We start from the raw sequence: 21,392 nt of genomic DNA on the forward strand, positions 1-21,392 counted from the left end.
CGTCGTACAGCGTGAATCAGGGCCAAGGGACACAAGAAAAGCGAGGACATGCGCTTTCTTGCGTCCCTTGTCCCTAATTCGCGCTGTACCACACAATCTAAAATGAACATGGATATATTGCGCTCAGTTTTACACAGACGATATTAAGGAAGAACAGGACGATGACGGACGTAGCGCAAACTACCAACCTACAACTTGGTTGGTAGGTTGGTTGGTGCTTGGTTGGTCCATCAACGTCCTGTTCTTCCTTAATATCGTCTGTGTAAAACTGAGCGCAAAATAACCATTAACGTTCCCCAACTGGCCCCCTTCATTGCTTTACTAAATCTAAAATGAAAAACCAACTAGCTCCAATCATAACCCATGTAAGTTACAAGGAGGCAGTTGAAGAGGCATAAACACGGCGCAGTGGTTCACCTGTTATTTGGGGCGCGGACCCAGCACTTAGCCACAAGGTTAGCGTACATGGTGCACCTCAAGAACGGCGGTAGCATAGAGGCAGAAAGAGCACATGACTCTGTGCTTAATGAGCAAAGTACAATACGGCAGCATTGTAAATCGTTCCAAGTGGATGCAAACACAGTGACATAGTCTGAATAATTATTTCCGTTGCTGAAGTTGACAAAAAAATATCTGTAATCTGTCCAATGCCGAGGCATCCTTATTGACTAATTTGAAATTGTTAAGCAGAAGTAGGGAAATTCTCTCATTAGCTCAGAATAACCAATAAAAATTTTATCGATACCTAGCTTAGCTAGGCACACGCACACTGCTTCTGAGGTAGGTGAGCACATCACCCCCTTTGTACATACGCGAGTGAACCCGGTGCCCCTTAAAAGGGCCCCCAACATCACCTCCGCCTCTACACTTTTTCAGTAATGCATAGTGGGTGCTGCCGCTCTACTTAATGGCCGTCTTGCAATCGGCAATATTCCCAATGTAACAATGCGATTGCTCTCCATTCCCAACCCGTTGTGGTTGCTTAGTGGCTATGGTGTTGGGCTGCTAATGCACGTGGTCGCGGGATCGAACCCCTGCCACAGCGGCCGCAATTTCGATAGAGGTGAAATGCGAAAACACCCGTGTGCTTAGCTTTAGGTGCACGTTAAAGAGCCCCAGGTGGTCGAAATTTCCGATGTCCTCCACTACGGCGCGCCTCATAATCAGAAAGTGGTTCTGGCACGTAAAACCCCATAATATACGTAAATGTTTTTCTCCATTCCCCAGCGGAGGCAACCGCCGAAAGTTGTCCATCGGAGCCGCTCTGCTGGGACTGCAGCCATTCGTGTTTCTGGACGAGCCCTACGCGGGGGTGGACGTCGTGTCCAGAAACAAGATCTTCCGAGCCATCGCGGAGATCAAGAAATGCGCGCAGACTACCTTCGTACTTACGTCACAGAAGTGAGTGCTGCCGAAGTGCAGACAAAGTTATCACCCAACGAAGCCAATGGGAAAATGACTATTCGAGCGAGGAGCAGCCGAGTACTCGATTTGTTAACAGCCAAATGAAGTCAGTGCAGAACGAAGCTGAGGTGTGAGCACAGAGGAAACTGTTTTTCGAACCTCTTCTGATCGAGTGATTTCTGCAACCATCATAATGCCTTGCACGAGATATGCGACATTGAGAGGAAAAACACAAGCCTGTTTTTCATAAATGTGAGTGTCAAAAATTTAGATTTCCTAATTTGTTTACTTTAATGTGGAAGGTTAATATGACTCTTCCTGAACCTTCACAAGTGTTCATTGTCGCATCATCCTGACGTTTGCAAACTGCACTCTGTTTTTGGAGCGTGCTGCTCAATGTATATAAATCATGGTATCTGTAAACTGGTAGGGAGACTTTTATAGAAGTCTACATGTTCAGAAAATGTCGGCCTGTCACACCGGTTGCCATCAGTTTGCTGGGAGGGTTCAGTTTGCTGGTTAGCTTTTGTCAACAAAATAACACAGAAAGACGTATGACTTGCAAAAGGATAGACAGCTGGGCGAGTTGGTACGGTAACATGATATTGGCTTCTAGCGCGAAGTGAAACACGGACACAGAAAGGAGCAGACAGGACGAGCGCTAACTCTCAACTAAATTTTTATTGAAACGAAGAACATATATATAGGTGATTGCAAAAACCGTAGCATCAGAACATGACAATGTAAAAGCATCAGTTAAACATGTCAGTGGGTAAGGAAGTCAAAGAACAAAAAAAATTATTTCAGATTAGTACACGTATTGGAAAGCTTACATTGGACAGAGTGGTAGATGCATTAACATTAGACTTAAAGAACACAAACATTCACTAAACAACCCTAACGCATCACATTTGGCCGCACATTGTTCCGATTGTGGATGCAAGCCTTTCTTTAAAGACACAAAAATTCTTTCTAGACACAGATGCCAAACCACGAGGGAAATTATCGAGGCTTTCCACATAAAAAGATTAGGAGACACTTGTGTCAGTCATGCTTCGTTGTCTCTGTTAGATTGCGAATTCCAGTACCTTCGCAATACGTGTACTAATCTGAAATAATTTTTTTTGTTCTTTGACTTCCTTACCCACTGACATGTTTAACTGATGCTTTTACATTGTCATGTTCTGATGCTACGGTTTTTGCAATCACCTATATATATGTTCTTCGTTTCAATAAAAATTTAGTTGAGAGTTAGCGCTCGTCCTGTCTGCTCCTTTCTGTGTCCGTGTTTCACTTCGCGCTAGAAGCCAATATCATGTTAACGTATGACTTCACAGCTTGAAGTGGCAGCGGTATCGTGATTATAAGCTGCTTGGGGCAAATGTTTCAATTCATCTAGGGTTCACCACTTTGGCTGCTACGCGAACAGTTATTTAGCTTGTTTGACGTTGCAGCTTATTTCACCTTACGTGCAAGTGTGCTTTGAAACATATGAAGACTTTGTGTCCTAAGGGGAACATAACTAGACTTTTAATGACGGCAGTCACATCCACTAAGAACGTGAACGATTAGAATGGGTTTGAATGACACCGACAGAGGGACTTGAAAGCTGACTTCACTTTTATTTGTGTACGCACCCAGTGTGCATGAACTAATGAAGAAAATAAGCTTCAATTGACAGTAACTAGTACGGCCAAAACATAGTCACAATATTGGAATGTATGCAATACCTAGCACTCACCATTCTGCTGTGCAACAACTTGTTATTAAAACTAAGAGTTATCAGTCGCGACATCCTTGCACTGCTGCCCCCCGCCTTTTCTTATTACTAAAAAAATAATTAACGTGCCTATTTTGCTGCCTGGAACTCTGAGTTCACTCGCTTTCTTGCCACCTTCACACTGGAGCATTCGGCGTATTGAATGACCGGAAAGTTCCTGCTGCCGAAATGCGGGGTCGTTCACGTTGCTTTCCCGCCGCGTCGTCAGAGCTCAACAACCAAGGGTGCGCGATACTCACGGAGGATGGAACTGAGGACAGGCCCTGCCAAGTCTCCGCAACAGAAGAGTAGTGTGGAGATGGTCACGTGGTATTTTTTCTTCTATCGGCCATCTTGCGGGGCACAATGGTGGTTTGTTACGATGGCATAGACTCATGTGTGTGCTTCTCCGTAGATCTCGTACCATGCTAAAGTCACCGTATGTCTAAGTTTGGGTCAGTCCCCGTGTCTTGTGCAGCCGTGTTAGCTATACCGTGCTTTGCCGGCTGTTCTTCTGGCCAGGTGACATTCGAAGAAGCAAAAAGCGTGAAACGAGCGCTCATACAACGCTGTACACCATGTACCGCGCTACTGTCAAGGGACGATCTGGTAGTATTCTTGCTGTCTTCGGTGGATACAGTGCTAACGTGCCATCACAAACTGAAACCGCTGTGCTTCAGAACGTACGATAAATGGTTTGCAGGTCAGTGACAGATGTGCAGCGTTCCCGCTTTTGACAGCTGGCAATGCACTCGTGGCATGCAAAACTGATCAAGAAGCAGCTGTTGTAAGCAATAGAGACGCTAACCCTGCTTACCGCATACATCAATACGGCATAGAGTGGCAGTGAACAGAACGCAGGCGGACGCGCTGTAAGGGTGAACAAGACTCGACAGAAAACTACGTCTGCGCGCACATAAAACGGCCCATGGTCGATCGCGCGTAGCGAGCCCTGTCAACGGGCTAGAAGCACGCATCTACGTGTATATACTGTTGGCCACTGCGCGCGAGCTACGACAGATTTTATTGGGCGCTCCAGTCGCATTTTTTGCCGTCGCCGTTGCCCTGATTCTCCACATTAAGTCCAAGGGCGATGACACTATCGCCGCGCGCCCTATGCTTTATGTGGGAGTCAAACCAGGCGAAGGAAGCCGGTGATCTCGGCTGAATCTGGTGCACGCAAAGGAAGAAAGCGGAGCGCAAACGCACTGTTTGCGCTGAGTACCTCCTGTAAACATGCTATTCACAGCGTGTTTACAGGAGGTATTCAGAGCCCTGGATTGGGAAGAATTGGGGATAAAAGCTAACCGAGAATACCTTAGTAAATTTCGATTCGCTGATGATATTGACTTGCTTAGTAACTACCGATTCCAATGCATGCTCACTGACCTGGAGAGGCAAAGCAGAAGAGTGGGTCTAAAAATTAATCTGCAGAAAACTAAAGTAATGTTTAACAGTCTCGGAAGAGAACAGCAATTTACAATAGGTAGCGAGGCACAGGAAGTGATAAGCGAATACATCTACTTAGGGCAGGAAGTGACCGCGGATCCGGATCATGGGACTGAAATAATCAGTAGAATAAGAATGGGCTGGGGTGCGTTTGGCAGGCATTCTCAGATCACGAACAGCAGGTTGCCATTATCCATCCAGAGAAAAGCGTATAACAGCTGTATCTTACCAGTAGTCACGTACAGGGCAGAAACCTGCAGGCTTACGAAAAGCGTTCTACTTAAATTGCGGACGACGCAACGAGCTATGTAAAGAAGAATGATGGGTGTAATGTTAAGGGATAAGAAAAGCGCGGATTGGGTGAGCAAACAAACGCGAGTTAATGACATCTTAATCGAAATCACGAAAAGGAAATGGGCTTGGGCAGGACATGTAATGAGGAGGGAAGATAAACGATGGTCATTAAGGGTTACGGACTGTATTCCAGGGGAAGGGAAGGGAACCGTAGTAGGGGGCGGCAGAAAGTTAGGAGGGCGGAAGAGCTTAAGTTTGCAGGGACAACATGGCCACGTTTAGTACATGACTGGGATAGTTGGAGAAGTATGGGAGAGGCCTTTGCCCTGCAGTGGGCGTAACCAGGCTGATGATGATGAAACGCGCTGTCTTCTGTCGCGTGAACGGCTGTGGGTAGATGGAAGGGAGGGGGGATGGCATGGTGGTCCGGCAGCAACTGCGCATTTCGCGTCCGGGCGCAAGGAGAACTGAAGATCGCGGCTACCTCCAGCACGATATATGGAGGAAAACGGGGAGACAGCGTGGCTTTCGCTCTGCGAACAAGTGCGTACTTTGAACAGCACCACTCAGAATTATGATTCAATAAAGTTGTCCTTCTCGCGTGGTCGCGTGCGTCGTGTCTTGGAGGTGATCTGCAGACGGCTCACACCTTTGCGCACGCTGTTGTCTCGCCGCTCTTGCGTCGAAGCGATAGACCGCACGAAGGTCACTTCGCTCGCTGCTGCTGCCGCGCTTGCTCGGAAGAGCGCTTTAATGAGGAGTGTCAGCACTCATCCAATGGAATGTGTTCATGTTTGCTTGTGCGCGCCGACACCATGCTTGCTAATTCAGTGATGTAATGTTTCCAAGATTTCAGGAGAACGGGTTTATAGACTAGTATCCTGATTTCGTAAAGCTGCCTACTAATTTGCTATCACAATCGATGCTTCGCCTTTCGGGCGAAAGTGCGTCTTTTTTTGTTTCGTGAAGCTTCACTTACCGTGAGAAGAATGCGCCTCGAGACGCAGTCATGCATCTAACCGCATTCTCTCGTCGGCGAGTGCTGTAACTCGTCATATCGCTGCGTTGTGCTACCACCTGGAACTTGTTCAATAATCCGAAACAATGCCTCAAGGCACGACTTACACGTGTGCTTGTTAACCTAAACTACTGATGGGCTAGTCATAGGTCGATGGATTATGATGTGCGTGCGTAAAGTGTGCTGCCGGTCATCGTCTGCGTATTCTCGTAGCACAGTGAGAGTGCGTAGATTTATTTTCACAAAAGGCGCCAAAAGTAGCAGGGACCGGCCTCGTCGTATAATTTGCGAAGTTCACTGTCAACTTCTTCCAACGCTAGATCACAATGCTCTGCCGACATGACGATAGTACTTCGTGATTGGATTCGTTGATGGAATCGCTACGTGGTGCGCATGTCCGCATAGCCTAAGCGGAACCACGGCGAAGGCGAAAATTTTAAATAAGAAGAGAGAAACTGCCCCGACAAAATGACGGAATAAAGCGAACTTCAGGCATTACCATAGATGAAGGAAAAAATGCGGAGAAACCCTGATGTCATTGTTTGTGAAACTGAGTGACGCCGGAAGCTGGCGCTACTCCGCCTTCTTGTGGGCGCAGATTCTGCTCTCTTGTTTACATTTCTCGCTTCCAGCGCACAACCACGCCGGGCTTCGCGGATGTGTGAGCGCCGTAGAGATCAGAAAAACAGATCCAATCATAGTACCATTGCATAAGTCCTGCCGTCGTAGTACCGGGCTCCAGCGTTGAATGGAGTTCATAGACAACTCCGCATGTTTGACTGTGAGGCTTCCCCCCCTTCGCCACCAGTACTTCTGCCAGCTTCTCTGAAGATAAATATGTGCACTCTCATTTCGCTGCGAGAATGGACAGGGGATTCGCGGCAGCAGACTTTACGCACATCGCGAGGTATGACTAGCCCTTCTGCACTTTATGAGAGCAAACACGCATGCTAGTAGTGATGCTATAGGAAATGTTTTCCTTTATTGAATGTGTTTTCGGCGGCCCGCACCACGGAGGTGTGACGAGTGGCAGCGTGCTGCCGAAGAGGCCAGCAGAAGAGAAAGTCGTCATGCGTTTACACCCAGTGATAGCAGCCTGAAGTGTATTGTTTTCACGGTAAGTGAAGCTTCAATGGAAACAGAGTTCTGGGGTAAGCTCCGCACGTTACGGAACAATAGTCGCATATGCGTGTGCCTAGCGCGTTGACCGGGCCTTCGTGCGACCATCAACTTTCCGCTATCAACCTTGTTCACTTTTGCACGACATCCGCCAACCATCACTTCCCTGCGTTCCACGAAAACACAGATATCCAGCCAAGGAAGCTTCGACCCTTAATTACTCACAGCAGCCACTTCTTTACCGCCTAATCACAGGGCTGTCTTACGTGCCACAAATGCGTCGACAGCTGTCGAAAGCAGGAGCACTATCCAGTTGTCACTGATTTGTAAGGCGTTTGTCGTACGTATTCTGAAGTACACCAGCATCAGTCTATGATGAATCCCCCGAAGACTGCAAATAGATTCCCAAATCGTCAAACGTCCGTGGCGTAGTGCGTGGTGTACGAAGTTGTATGCACGCTGTTTTCACGCTTTTTTACATTTTTCAGTCCCATCCGGCGACAACACAGCCGAACAAAATACGCAGACACACGCGATCCTGTAGAGATACAACCTTCACTACGGCATGAGACCTACGGGGCAGCGCACGCATGGGCATACAGCACATTATTAAAACTGCCATTGCGCCCCAAAAGCGTGGTTGCTACAGTAAATAATACAACGTGACTTCCTTCACACTCTTCTCGTACTTCGTGGAGAGGGTAGGGTCTCTGCTCCACTTTTGATTTCGTAAGCACTTCTGTGCCTACCCAACGAGATAACCTGTCCGCCCGTTTCTCACGTAACCTGAGTCGATATGATGAAAGGAATGTCTAAAACAAAGCACATTCCAAAGGACAGACGTTGGACGTGGTGAGTTTCAAGTTCACGACGCGACGCCCAGAAGACGGATACCTTGACTACTGGGCTAAAACCCCGCACTTGCACTAGGGGAATATGTCTGAACCATATGATTTTGTTGTACCGGGAGTACAAAAACCTTACATTAACATTTGACTTCATGAACACCGGTTACGCACAAGCATATAGGTGCTATTACCATTTTGTGCATTGCGCGAAGAATGTTTTAATATGGGCGCCACGAACATGCACAGCGAGCACTGCGGCGTCGAAGCACATACGGAAATGGCGCGAACGCGGTCGTGGGTGATACATTTATCTCGACGGTGTAATGCCTTGTATATCACAGAGAGCATGGCTACTTTATTCTTCACCACCAGGTGCCTTCCTCTTCCGGCGCTTTTTTCCTCGCGGTGACACACGTATTAGAGACAGAATGGGGTTGGGAAGAGGAAGGGGCGCTATTTTCGGCAGCCCTTTAGAGAGTTTACAAAGAAGGCGCCAAATAAAACAACAGATGAAGGGTGGAGACACGAGACAACCACGTAGGCGCCAGGTAGTTATTTTATTTGGCGCCTTCTTTGTAATCATGTATAACCAACTAGCCCATAGGCACGTGCTCAGTGCCTTTAGACAGCATGACTCAGCGCCTTAGGGAAGGGGAGAGGGCTATGAAGAAGAAAGAAAAGGGAAGGTCGAGGCGATTACACAGCCCTTGGTTGTCAGCGTTTTCCAGGCGGCGCATTTCCAATTTGCACGCCAGCCCTGTGTCCTCCAGAAACGTGACAAGGTGCCTGAAGGCGGAGCCGTGGTGCCGGCCGGGAAACAACCGCTTCCATACGGAGACCGCAGGGAGCCCCAGGCCCCGGAATGACGCGTAGAGTGTACGCCCTCTGTTTAAAGAATGTGGGGCAGAAACGAAGTAGGTAGTTCATGGTTTCGCCCTCACCGCGCTTGGAGCAGGCCGGGGATGGAGTCAGGCATTTGCTTTACCTCCAGGATGCCGTCCAGGAGGAACCGATCCATAGGCGCAGCAGGAGAGACCACTCCTGCCTTGCGAGGCCGCGAACAGCAAGTGGACGGGAAGGGCGACTGCTGGCGGCGCGCCAATCAGGGTGGAGCGCCGTAAGGTGCCGCAGCGACGTGTACCTTCCATAATCGAATATAGCTACAGCGGGGCCGACTGGAACAGCGGCATGGTGTGCTGCCTTTTCCAGCGTGTCAGCCTCTTCGTTGTCTTGGACGTCGACGTGAGAGGTCACCCACTCTAGCGACACCTTCAAGCCACTGGAAATAAGAGTACGAAGCTTCTCCGCCATGAGGGCAATGCCAAGGCCGGCGGTGTTCGGTCGACAAAGAGCCAGGAGCGCCATTTGCGACTCGAAGATGATCAAAACCGGAGAATCTGGGGGGTCCACTACTAGCAGGTTTGCAGCCAGTCGGAAGACTGCAGCACCAGAAGCAGTCGAGCTTGCCGCGAAAGGCAGCCGGCACACTCCCGAGCGCCGAAGGGAAGGTATCACGCAGGAGGCTGCATGGACCGGAGTCTGCATGGACGGAGCCGGCTGTGTAGATGTTCGTCGAGCTGGTCCTTCATCAGAAGTATCGAAGCCTTGTACAAGGCACAGGATGGGAACAACCTTTTCGAGAGGCCATCCAGAATAGCAGAAACCAACAGTGGCTGATGGTGCCGAGGAGTTGGTGGAATAGCTAGCGTAGGAGGATGACCGACAACGTACTCGTGCAACTCGCAACACCTGCCCATGCGCGAGATACATCGCCATCGCAACCTTGAGAGCAAAACCAAGTCCAATGGGGGCACGATGTAGCCGGAGAATGTAATGGAGGCTACGCTGTAGCAGCAGTAGGGACAGCTACCAAGAGTTTGCCTCAGCTAGAATGGCAGCATGGCAGCGATGCGCGAGGTCCTTGGCGAGCAAAGAATCATCCGGATGGTTTTCCGGTGCTGGAGCTGCAGGCGGTGAACGAGTGCACGTGGTGCGACCACGAGCGGAGCACATAAACAAGCTTGGACATAGCCATTTCGGCGTACAAATGGATACCCTAGTGTTGCGTGCATGCTGTGCAGCGGAACGGGCGATGGCAAACCGCTTTTTGCACTTTTAGCATTTGGTGAAGAACGCCTGGGCCACTTGCACTCAATCAGAGTAGGTGGTCTAACTGCAGGCCCAAGTAGCTGACGGCCCGTTTCCATCATATGTGGCTGCCACCAAGGCCCAGCCGGACTGCTCGATTGCTCGGAGACGTATGACCGCGCTGGGGTAGAGGAGGAGTGCCTTTGTCTTCGTTAACGATACGGAGAAGCCCACTGTATAGAAGTAGAAAACAGAAACAACTTCCTCCAGGATTCGCTGCCGACAGAACCGAATCGAATGGCTGGAGGGCTTCTAGTGGTAGCCCCCGTCCATGGAGCTGCATAATCGACATACACGGAGATGAAGCGCGATTCCTGAAGTCCACTGGGACGGCGGAAGGGCGAGATCGCAAGGGCAAGCTTAAAAGGAAGGGGCTCAGCACAGATCTCCGCGGCATTCCGGAAACAACTGCCCGTTGGGAGCTCACAGCCTTTCCCATCTTTGTGAGAAAGGCCATGCCGAAACGTCGGCGACCTCCCGTAACACGAAGACATGTAGAGAGCTCCGAATGACCGTGTAGGGCAAGTCATGAAAAGTGCTTTCTACATCAAGAAGCACCATGATGTCACTTCGCCAGAACCGCTGACATCCTGCAAGGATTATACGACGTCCGCGATAGAGTCAGCAGTGCACTGTGACGACTGAACGCAGTCTGCTGTTCCCGGGGGAAGTCGAGAGCTCGGGAAATCCACTCGAGCCGCACCAATCCTACAGACTCCAATACCTTGCAGGCTGCTGAGGTGATGGAGACGGACCTTTGGGAGGCGGGCGCCTTGGCAGACAGTACTGCAATCTGCTCCTTTGTCCAGGAATGGTGGTGGTACAGCAGGAAGCAGGACGCTCTCGTTTGGAGACTGCCCCGGTCCATCGGTGGAACAAGTGTCGCCAAGACATGTATGTGAAGTGGTCCGATAGTCGTTATGCCAGATCCATCTAGCCAGACCTCAAGGTGATCGCGACGAACAGAATAGGTTGGTGTATTGTGGGAGCATGCAGGAGCGAGCGTAGAAGTTGCCACTACTTGGAACTGTGACGAGCACCTGAGATGGTTGAGCAGACACTCTGCCAACTCTGCCGACGCCTCAGGAAGGGCTGACGTTGAATGGTGGCGTCTATCTACCTGAAGGCCATCCAGCGCTCAGGGCGGCTGGTGTGGAGGGCGCGGTGCTCTGCTTGGCGTCGTGCGGCCCACAGCCTAAGCAGTGGCAGGTCCGGTAGAGGATGTGATGGCTGTATAGTCGCCCAGATAGTGGCCGCTGCTGTACTGTCTCGAACAGCCCGCAGAAAATCTCCCCTGGAATTGTTGGCGAAGACCTGCGGGAAGGTATCCCCGTGGATCAACCTACAGGACTTTGACATTTCGAATTGAGCGGAAAAGGGCGTAAGCAGGATTGGAAGGTGATCAGACCCCCACACGTCAGGAGCCATGATCAAAATGTACTAACAGCATTCTGCTGTAATGCCTAGGTGGACGTTAGTTCTTAAGCTGAAGCTGCGGGTATCCCTGCGCAAGTATCTTCTTCGGTGTTTATCGTGACAAAGTCGGCCTGAAGTATAGCATCCAGCATAGTGCTGCCACGGGTGTTGTAGCTGCGGTTACCGCAGGCTGCATGATGCGCATCTCAGTCGTCATAGAGCAGGTGTTCTTGTCCCAGATGGACAGACAGTCGCAACAGGCAGCGAGCGTGCCAATGGCTCCAGGGGTGCATATGAATGCTTGCCGAAGTAGTGTCAGTAGGTCCAAGCCGCACATTCATCGCACAGCTCATCATTCCAGCAGCAGGGATCTCGGCATGACGAATAGAGCAGCGCATGTAGGTGCGCTGAGCGTGGGGAAGCTTGTGGATGGCCGGCGACCAGGCAGAGGGTCACAGAGCAGGAGAAGAAGGAGCACATCTTGACACTGGAGTAACTGATATAGCCGGGGAGTTAAACCGCCTCAGCCGGCACACAAACTTCCTGCAGCGAAAGTAGATCGTAATCGCCCCGCAGGAAAGGCTCCAAGTGGCCAGCTTGCTGCCACCACAACGAGTGCGCTGCATCGCCTTCGGCTGGCGGCGGCAGTTCCCCCGGTGGTTAGCTATGGTGACCACTCTGTTTGGCTGGGCCACCTGTCTCAAAGTAGTAGACGCGTAGGACGTTGCCCTCCGCTAGGAGGGCAGTCCCATAATGCAGGAGCTGCGTCAAGCTATGAATCTCTCCCTGATGGGATGGCATAGAACTGCCACATCTGCCGGTGAATTGTTCATGGCAGCATGGGGAGTCGTCGCTGCCAGAATGGAAGGCACGGTCTAGACTGCTGTCCAATGCTGAGGACAGGCAGTAGGTCTACATGCCGGAGTAGAGGCATCCTTGCTTTGCGCCGCAGACACTGAGGCATAAGACAGCTTGATGTAAGCCTTCCTATTTCATGTGATTCTCAGATAGCTCACGTTGCGAGGTGGGGCGGCACCATATCCAGTGATCCAATGGTTATTTATTGCTTGATGAAAGATTCGGATCCTGAATCTAATGACCCGCAATTGACAATGGCTATCCGTCACGCTTGGGTAGGGTAGGAATGCAGAACAGCGCAACCTATAGCCGTAGTCTCTGAAGCCTCAAGCCGCACTGCGGGCTCATCAAACTAGATGACCAGGGCCCGCACACACCCGCTTTTAACGCGATAGCTTTAAGGAGCTCGTATCGCAGAAAAGCAGGTGTCGTCGGCGTTGGTCGTGAGCAAAAATAGCGGAAGCCAATTCACAAATATAAACGACTTGAACGATGGCCTGGGTGGGAATCGAACCAGGGTCTCCGGAGTGTGAGAGGAGACGCTACCATTCAGCCATGAGTTCGATGCTTCAAAGCGGTACAAAATTGCCTCTAGTGAATGCGGTGTTGCCTTAGAAACGTCCCGTAGAAAGTTATACTGCAGTGTGTATCGGTAATTATGAGCATGTAAATTGCAGAAGTCACAGTCAAACGCGTAGCGAAGTACGTTTCCGCTACATTTCTTCTTCGCTTGGCGCGCACGCTAAGCCCTCTTTCGGCAAACACAGAAGACCCCCTGCTCGCAATGTACGGCGCTGCCCCGACAAGTGCATCACCACTCGCCCGCGTGACGCACCTCGTCTTTCTGCTCACAGCGCGATTCCTAGGTGCAGTGTCTGATGCGGGACGTGTCTGACGTGATCGCTGTGCCGTAGCGCCTCTGATGGTAAAGCATCCCCTGAAATGCGTGCCGTACTGCTGTCGACGAGTCTTACGTCTTCGTGGTGCTGCCAAGCGAGATAGAGGACGATCCCATCGAGGCGTCAGCCCCATGGTCTCGTCCGCCTTCATGGTGCGTTGCGGTTTGGCTGTCCCTGCCGATCACCACGTTTGGCTCGCATAGATCGTTTCTCCCTCCGAGACACCAAGTTCTTTTGTTCATTCCGCTTGCTCAGGCGCACGTTTCGTCTTTGAGTGATTCAAGAGCATGCCGAGCTAATGAGTGGGCGGTGCGAACGGGGTGCTATAACGGTATCACGTTCCACTCTTGAAGGCGAAGCTTAAGCGGCCTCCAATTTTTCAACCTTGCGCTCCCCCTGACAGCGCGCACAACGTGTTGCGTTTGCGGGTTGAAGTCTGCCGCAGCGAAAGAATCGAGGCTATTGCTGCTCGCAGGAGTTTGTGCAATGTTGCCCACCGCAGCACAGCATCCTCTCCGGGAAAGCACAGGCCGTAGCAGTGTGACCATAGCATCCGCAGTGTACGCACTGAAGTGGGCGTGGTCGAAACAGCTTCGCAAGAAATGGCATCCAGTACAGGTGAATGCATTCAGGAGGGCTTTCGCCGCACGCGAAATATCACTTTGCCCCTGCGACGCCTGACGCAAATGTTCCTGTCTACCCAGTGTGCGAAGCTCGTGCTCTGGGAGCGGTCGAAGGGTAGGGAGGGGAGCGACAACTGCACTTCCTGGCAGCTCCATCGTAACAAGCAGGTTTTGCATGCACCAGAAGTAATCGAGATACTTGGCTACGATGTGCACGCGCTTCTCCGCCTGCACCTCCACCACACCAGCAAGGGCAGAAAGCAACTGGGGAACCTTGAGACAGAAGGTGCGGCAAAAGGACGCGGTCACAAGGGCAGGCCAGAAGAGTGCCACGCCAGCAATATTCTTACGGAAGGATGGGAGAAGAGAGAAAGAAGATTGGAGACGCTGGCTTCTGCTTGTTGTTGGTGGTCAGCCATATTAGTTATTCTGACTCATCCTGTATATACATTGTAAATAAAGTTTTTATATAATCGCAAGATCCCCGTAACATATTGGTGAGAGGTGTGGGGTACCATGGCTGGAAACGGAGCTCCGATGTGGAAGTCGCATCACCGTCCGCACCATGAATGATGGTGAGCACGCGGGATCAACGTCGTTGTTCACCATCGCCAGTCACGTCGCTGTCACCTTCGGTTGTCGTTGTGCAACCCAAGGATCCTGGAACTTTCTGTGGGACCGATGGCGCCAAGGCTGAAGAGTGGTTGCCTATGTACGAACGCGTCAGTATAATCAACAGATGGGACCCTGCGCTTATGCCAACTAACCTGTTGTTCTACCTAAGGGGCATGGCAAAGATGTGGTATGAAAATCATGAAGAGGAGCTAACCAGCTGGGACCAATGCAAAGAGAAATTGACAGAGCTGTTTGGCAGACCAGCCGGCCTTAAAATTGACGTTAAACAGGAGCTGGCCTCCCGTACCCAATCCCCCATGGAGTCATATGTCTCCTACATCCAGGACGTGCTAGCACTTTGTCGTAAAGCCGATCATGACATAACAAAAACTGAGAAGGTCAGACACATGCTTAAGGACGTTGCTCATCATGTGCAAGAGCTGCTCTACAGTTGAAAAAATCACTAAAGAGGGCCGACAATTCAAGCAGGCCAAAAACCGGCGCACCTTGCAGCCATTCGCCAGACTTCACAATAGTGCCGCAACGTTGACGTGTGAAGATCAACACGCACAGCAGCATGCGTCGCCATCACAGGACGTGGTGTGAATCGTTAGACGAAAACGGGATGTGATGGCGCCCGCAGCTTTCTGTTCGCGTAGCCCTGATGCAACCACATTTTCAGTTCCCCTCGTAGAAGCCGTCATCTGCCAGGAGCTTGAAAACATTGTTTTGCAGTCTGTGTGTGCTGTCGCCAATCCCAGAGCTCAAGAACGCCCTTCGACTATTTTCGCTCCACCCCGACGCTTCTTTCCATGTTGTCGCAACTCGACTGAGCGGATAACTACGGACGACCAGCCGATATGTTTAACCTGGCCCCGCAATAGTCCTGTCACCCGAAACTGTTCCAACTCGTGGCCCTCAACACCTCGCACGCCGACCAACTTGAGCCGTTTTGATCGAAATACCCGCGATCTTTCTCCTACCACTGAGTCTAACAGCGCCGCCAGCATTGCTCGGACCGCGTGGTACAGCCGCTCACCATCGCCGCGTGGACACTAGTCTCGTTCACCGCAAACACGTCGCCCATCTTCCCGGTCATCGAAGCCATGTCGGCTTTCGTCCCCTGTGGCAATAGGCCGCACCCTTTCGGAAAACTAAGAAACGCGGCCCTCGGAGTTGGTGCTGCATTGACGACTACTGCAGCAAATCCTCCGTCTGTGTCCACAAGAAGTGTAATTCATGTCATAATAGACGGCGTACCTGTCCAAACACTCGTCGACTCTGAAGCCTACGTATCTGTGATGAGTGCTAGCCTACGTAGACGTTTAAAGAAGGTGCTCAGAAGCTGCCCGAGTGCTTCGTGTGGCGAACGGCGGCGTGCTGGTTGTTCTTTGAATGTCTACTGCGCGTGTAATTAGAGCCGGCCGCCCTACTTCTGATCTCATTGCTGTGATTGACAACTGCCCTCACGACGTTATCCTTGGATTACACTTTTTATCCACTCATTCTGCTCTCATCGGCTGCGCGACCGGTGTTCTCCAGTTAGAACTGCCTCAACTCGCCGAAGCTCCGAGCACCGCTTTACCGTGCTTGCGCTCGCTTCAAGATATGCGTCTGTCACCCGAGGCAGTTACGTCACTTTGGCAGGCCAGCCACAGGTTCCTGACGGTGAATATGTGCTGCACCCCGTAATCGACGTGCTTTCGAACCGGAACGTAGAATTTCCGCATACGTTGATCACGGGTACTAATAACGACGCCGTTCTACGGCTTCTTAATTTCAGCCTGTGCCCTCAAGTGCATCCGGCCGGCATGTTCTTAGTCAGCGTTTCTAGTAGTTCCGAATTTGACAATGAGAGTAAATGACGAGAGTGGCTTATTAGCGCCAATTGCAGCAAACAGCTGTGGTTTCTTAATGGATGACTTTGCGAAAATGATTGCACTTGCCCTCGCCTCTGCACAGGCCACGGACAACGGCTCCTGCTTGAATCGTACAGTAACATATTTGATTTCAGCGACAGGTAATTATTCCAAACACCTGTTGTTCCCCACCGTATAAACACGGGAGATACGAGTCCTATTCGTCGGCATCCCTATCGCGTATCGCATGCTGAATGTCGAGTCATCCAATTAGAAGTGGACTAAATGTCCCGCAAATGTTTCATCAAGCCATCAGCCAGCCCTTGGGCTTTGCATGTCGTCTTTGTGAAAAAGAAAGATGGTGCCCGACGTTTTGGCGTCGAATATTGCTACTTAAACAAGATCACGCGAGAAGACGTCTACCCACTACCACGCATCGATGACGCCTTGGACTGCTTGCACGGAGCTAAATACTTCTCGTCCATCGATCTTCGACCCGGCTACTGGCAGATTTCAATTGACGAAATGGACTGCGAGACGACGGCCTTCATGACGCCGGATGGCTTATATCAGTTCAAAATCATGCCCTTTGTCCTTTGGGATGCTCTTGCGACATTTGAAGGTGTGTTGGACTCTCTTCTGCAGGGCTACAAATGGACCACCTGTCTTTGTTACCTTGACGACGTTATTGTTTCTTCTCCCATGTTTGACAGCCGCCTTGCCCGACTCGCTGCAATTCTTGCAGTCTTCCGAGGAAAGCCTACTTTCAACTGAACTTCACGAAGCGTCGATTCGGGCGCCGTCAGATAACCGTGTTAGGACACCTCGGTGATGCATATGGTGTCCGACCAGATCCAGAAAAAAATCGCGCTGTAGGCAGTTTACGTGTGCCACGTTCTGCCTCTTACGTGCGCTGCTTCGTTGGCCTGTGTTCTTACTTTCGCTTTTATGCGAAGCATATTACTAGAGCTCAACCCAGCTCCTCAGGCGCGGCGGTGTCGCCTTCAATACCACGTGACACCGTGACGTTACGACAGAGGAGAAACGGGGCTCCAACTCGCGCAGTCGCTCGCGGCATCGCCTTCAAGGCTGACCACGTGACACCGTTACGTCACGACAGAGGAGAAACGGGGCTCCAAGTCACGCCGTCACTCGCGGTGTCGCGACGGTATATAAGCAGCTGCGTTTGCCTCTGCTAGACACTCACGAGGTGAGATGCCTCCTGGAGACAGAGCTGCTCGTTGGAATGAGAAGCGAAGGTTGCGGCGTGCTACAGAGACTGTTTCAGAGACTGTTTCTAGGTGGCTTTGCTACAGCGCAGCGACTACGCGCCCCGCATCGGACGCGGTAAGCGTCGAGCAACGCAGCGTTCGGCGCGACAACGAAATGTGCGCCTGAGCAAGCGCCGCACCCCGACGCCGACGACACCGGCATTTCTGTGACACGAGCTCCTTAACGCTGTCGTGTTAAAATAAAGGCTAGTATGTTTCGCATCCTGTGCTTAACCTTAGCTAAGCCACAGCCAGTTTTTTCGTGAAAACCTTCACAGACGTTGCTCTCCTTTGACAGATCCGCTAAAGAAGAACATGCCATTCTCGTGGGGCCCGGAGAAGGCTCACGCCATCACCGCTATCATCGGGTTCACCGCTCTCAACAAGGAGTAGAGGGCTCCTTGTTGGGCGCCACTGGGAATGCGGCAGCAAGAAGAAAGACTGGTTTCTCGTGTTGGACCTCGCGGCTGACAAAGGAGCGAACGCGATGTGAGCATGGGGAAGCCACCTTCCTGGAGCGATACGGGACTGAGAGTCATGATCGCTCACCGTAGCCGAGTCGCAGGGATTTAAAGCAGCAGGTATAACGTCGTTGAGGACGTCGGCGGGCGCCATGGTCAGCAAGGCAGCAGATGCTGCAGCAGAACATGGACGCGGCTAGCGTGCTTCTACAGAGTCTTTCTTATCAAATGCCATCACCTGGGACAGCCGCTGCTACTTGCTCACTCACCTTTTTTATGCTTTTATCAAGTAGTATTCACAGGCAGTCTTTGCATGTTCGTACCACGTCGTCATTCAGTTTTGCGGAGCCTTGCCTCTTCTATTAGGCTTCCGTCCAGCTTAAATTCTTCAACACGAGCTCCTTTTCCCTTCGTGTCTCGTTTATTATCTGCTTTCTTAAAGCCACCTTGTCATTACTTTGGAATGAATCGGCTGCTGTGTTTAGGGAGTAATTTAATTTAGCAACCCTTCCAATTGGTTTCCGCCTCCGTCTAGGATGTCTAGGATGTCTAGGATGTCTGGGTTGTTGTAGCGTTCCAGGATGTGTGCCTAGTAAGTTTATGGGGTTCAGATATATTCTAGGGGTGGCCTTGTTTTCACCCATTTCTCACAACTACCGCTCACTTTATCCTTGTATCTTTGCTTGAACCAGTATTTGAACCATGGATCTTTTCTCTCCCGGTATATTTCCCATTTTGTGTCCACGTCATCCAGCGGCAACATCACTTTTTGCCTGCCTTTGCTCTAGTGATTCATTCTGTCATTCATCAATCGCTTCTCGTATCTCCCGGTTCTACAAGCTTCTCGCTTTCATTTTTCCTTTCCAACAAGCCTGTTGCTTCTCCTTCCGTAGTTCTGTCGTCATTGCACTTAGTATTTCACTGTTTTTCAACTCTAGTTGGCCATTGTCCACGTTCTTCCTCGACTCTTGTCACTATATTTGTTACTTGTTTAGCGTCAAAATTTTCACTTCGCTCCTTCCTCTCTTCACCAGCTGCTTATCCCCAATTTCAAAATGATATGTTTGTGGTCACTCGCTGTGCTGCTTCCTCATTTGGCATTTAGGCGTCCCAGCTAACCCTTGGTTCTTTTCTTTGGGATTTCTCGCGTCCATAAATACGTTACGCCCAGCGAAGCTTTCGTGCCAATATTTGTGTTTACAACCTAGTATGCTCTAGACAGTTTGAATTTATTTTCCCCTTTGGCTCTCAAATGTATGAACACTCGGACCCCCCATTCTTTCTTTCCAGTTTATTTCTTTCGAACCATCTCGAGATATAATTCTCAAAGAACAATGACATTTCTTAGTCTCTCATGTGCACTTTGGCTACCGCGTGCACAACTATTTGTTGCCTATATAACTGCTCCTGAATCTGTAATCACATTTTCTTTCTTCTCCCACCTTGCATGCTTACGTGTCCTATAGCACGGCGAGCTTTCTTCTTTCTTCATTTCCTCTTCTTTCTATTATTTACGGTCATGCTAGTCTGAGGTTACCCTAGGGAACCTTCTTCCTTCTTGTCCTGGCCTCCTGAACGGCCGTGGGACCCACAAAAAAAGCAATTGAGCGACCAGCAAGTCGCCAGCCCACTACTTGCTCTCAGGTGTGTGATTGAAGTGGATTTCGTCTCGTTGAAAACCACCATACCTTCTCATTTCCCTGTTCGCTTTCCCAACCTCGAAATCTTCCTTTTGGCTCACTCTCCATATCGCCTCATTAGTGAGTGCTGTCGCTCTATGTGTGTTATGGTCACGTAGCTCCGTACACACCACAATCTGCACCTGAGGGGACAACAGCGCAAGTCGTCTACTTCCTTCGCCAAGCACTGGGCCAGTCCAGTTCATTTAGCCCAGCCGCTACTATTACAAGGTTGTGTCCGTGTGCATTTCTGCAAGGTTTTGTTTTCTCGCTGAATGACAAAGCCATTATCCGCCCTCGAAACATCCGTACCGCTGCTTCATTGTCTCATTTCACCGTCTCCACAACTGCCTCTGAGCACCTAGTCAGATTTGAGTCACCGGGTGTTATCACATTTTCACTCCTTCATACTGGGGAGGTCTCTTGCATCTCTTTGCCATCTTTTTCTCATGACTCAGGTTTTACACGGGGCACGGACACCGTTCGTTCCTCTTGTTCTTTTGTGGCCGCTTGAAGGTAGGTGAGGCTCTCTGTAGCTGCTGCCACCGTACGTTCCGCGCATTCCACGCGCATAGTTCGCAATCCCGTTCCGTCACGCCGGGAAACGGCGTTCCATCGTCCCTACCATTTCTGTTCCTGATGTCGGCCCTGCTCAGTTTTTCGTCCACTGTTCGAAGTCTTTCTTCTGCTGCCTTCGGTGCGTCTCACTCCATGTTGAGCTAGTTTTCTAGCTCTTTGATCCGTTTCAGAAACTCACCTTGGACATCCTCCATTATCGTTAGCACCTACATTACAGTGTCTGTCGAGTTACTCCATCTCTTTTGCATTCTCATCCTTCCCCTCGTCTACCTTGAGTGGTCTCCCGCACGCGCACACTACGCGCCTGCGCGGTCGCCACCACGGATGTTGTTACCAACGCACGTCTAAAGGGAAGAGGATCACATCGATATTGGACTTGTTTCGGTGGGTGGCCTCTTTTCCATTTTATGAACGTTTTTGTGCTCGGACAACGCCGCCGCCTTTCTGGCCCTAACGACAAGCCTAGCACGGCGTAGCGCCGATCGGCGCCATCAGGTGTAGCTGGACCAACAATTCTGAGATCTGAGTGACTATGCAGATGACGGTTGACGGGGAGGATCTTCCTCCTGAAGATTTTTCACCAGAATTTGGATGGCAGTCGGCAGTTTCGAAGCGTATGTCCGCCAAGGCGGACTCTGCCAAGCGCCCTAGCGACGGCGTATGGGGGAATAAGCCTAACGCCGGCGCCTCATTCAGCACTCAGGAAAATGGAAATAAGCTCAAGAGCAAAATCATCAGGGCATCACGGATGCCTCCCATGCCCAAGGAACATGCCAAAATTATCATACGACCCCGCGGAGGGCTGAATATTGCCAAGACAGGACCGACCGTGATCGGTAAAGCGATCGTGCAAGCGGCGGGTCTTACCCCTACGCAGATAAGCTCGGACATCATTTGTCCTAACGTACAGCAAAACATTCTGGTGGCCAGCACGCCCAACCGAGACAACGCTTCCAAATACACAAGAATCAGAGCAATTCATGTGGCTGGAAAAATGTTTGAAGTAAGTGCATACGAGGCCGCCCCCCACACCACGTGCAAAGGGGTAATCAGCCACATCGACCTCAACGACAGTCCCTCGGACCTGGAACGT

General features: G+C 50.7%; 1 protein-coding gene across 4 annotated transcripts in view; it reads left to right on the plus strand.

Annotated features, from left to right (window-relative positions):
* LOC139049592 (phospholipid-transporting ATPase ABCA3-like) overlaps positions 1-21,392 on the plus strand; it is a 420,980-nt gene that overhangs the window by 368,684 nt on the left and 30,904 nt on the right. For all 4 annotated transcript variants that reach the window (XM_070525151.1, XM_070525150.1, XM_070525152.1 and 1 more), the window contains one exon: positions 1,228-1,401. In XM_070525151.1, coding sequence (XP_070381252.1) covers positions 1,228-1,401 — 174 coding nt within the window. The remainder of the gene's footprint in view (positions 1-1,227; positions 1,402-21,392) is intronic.

This window comes from Dermacentor albipictus, chromosome 9 (assembly GCF_038994185.2).
Source record: "Dermacentor albipictus isolate Rhodes 1998 colony chromosome 9, USDA_Dalb.pri_finalv2, whole genome shotgun sequence".
In the NCBI taxonomy this organism is placed as follows: Eukaryota; Metazoa; Arthropoda; class Arachnida; order Ixodida; family Ixodidae; genus Dermacentor; species Dermacentor albipictus.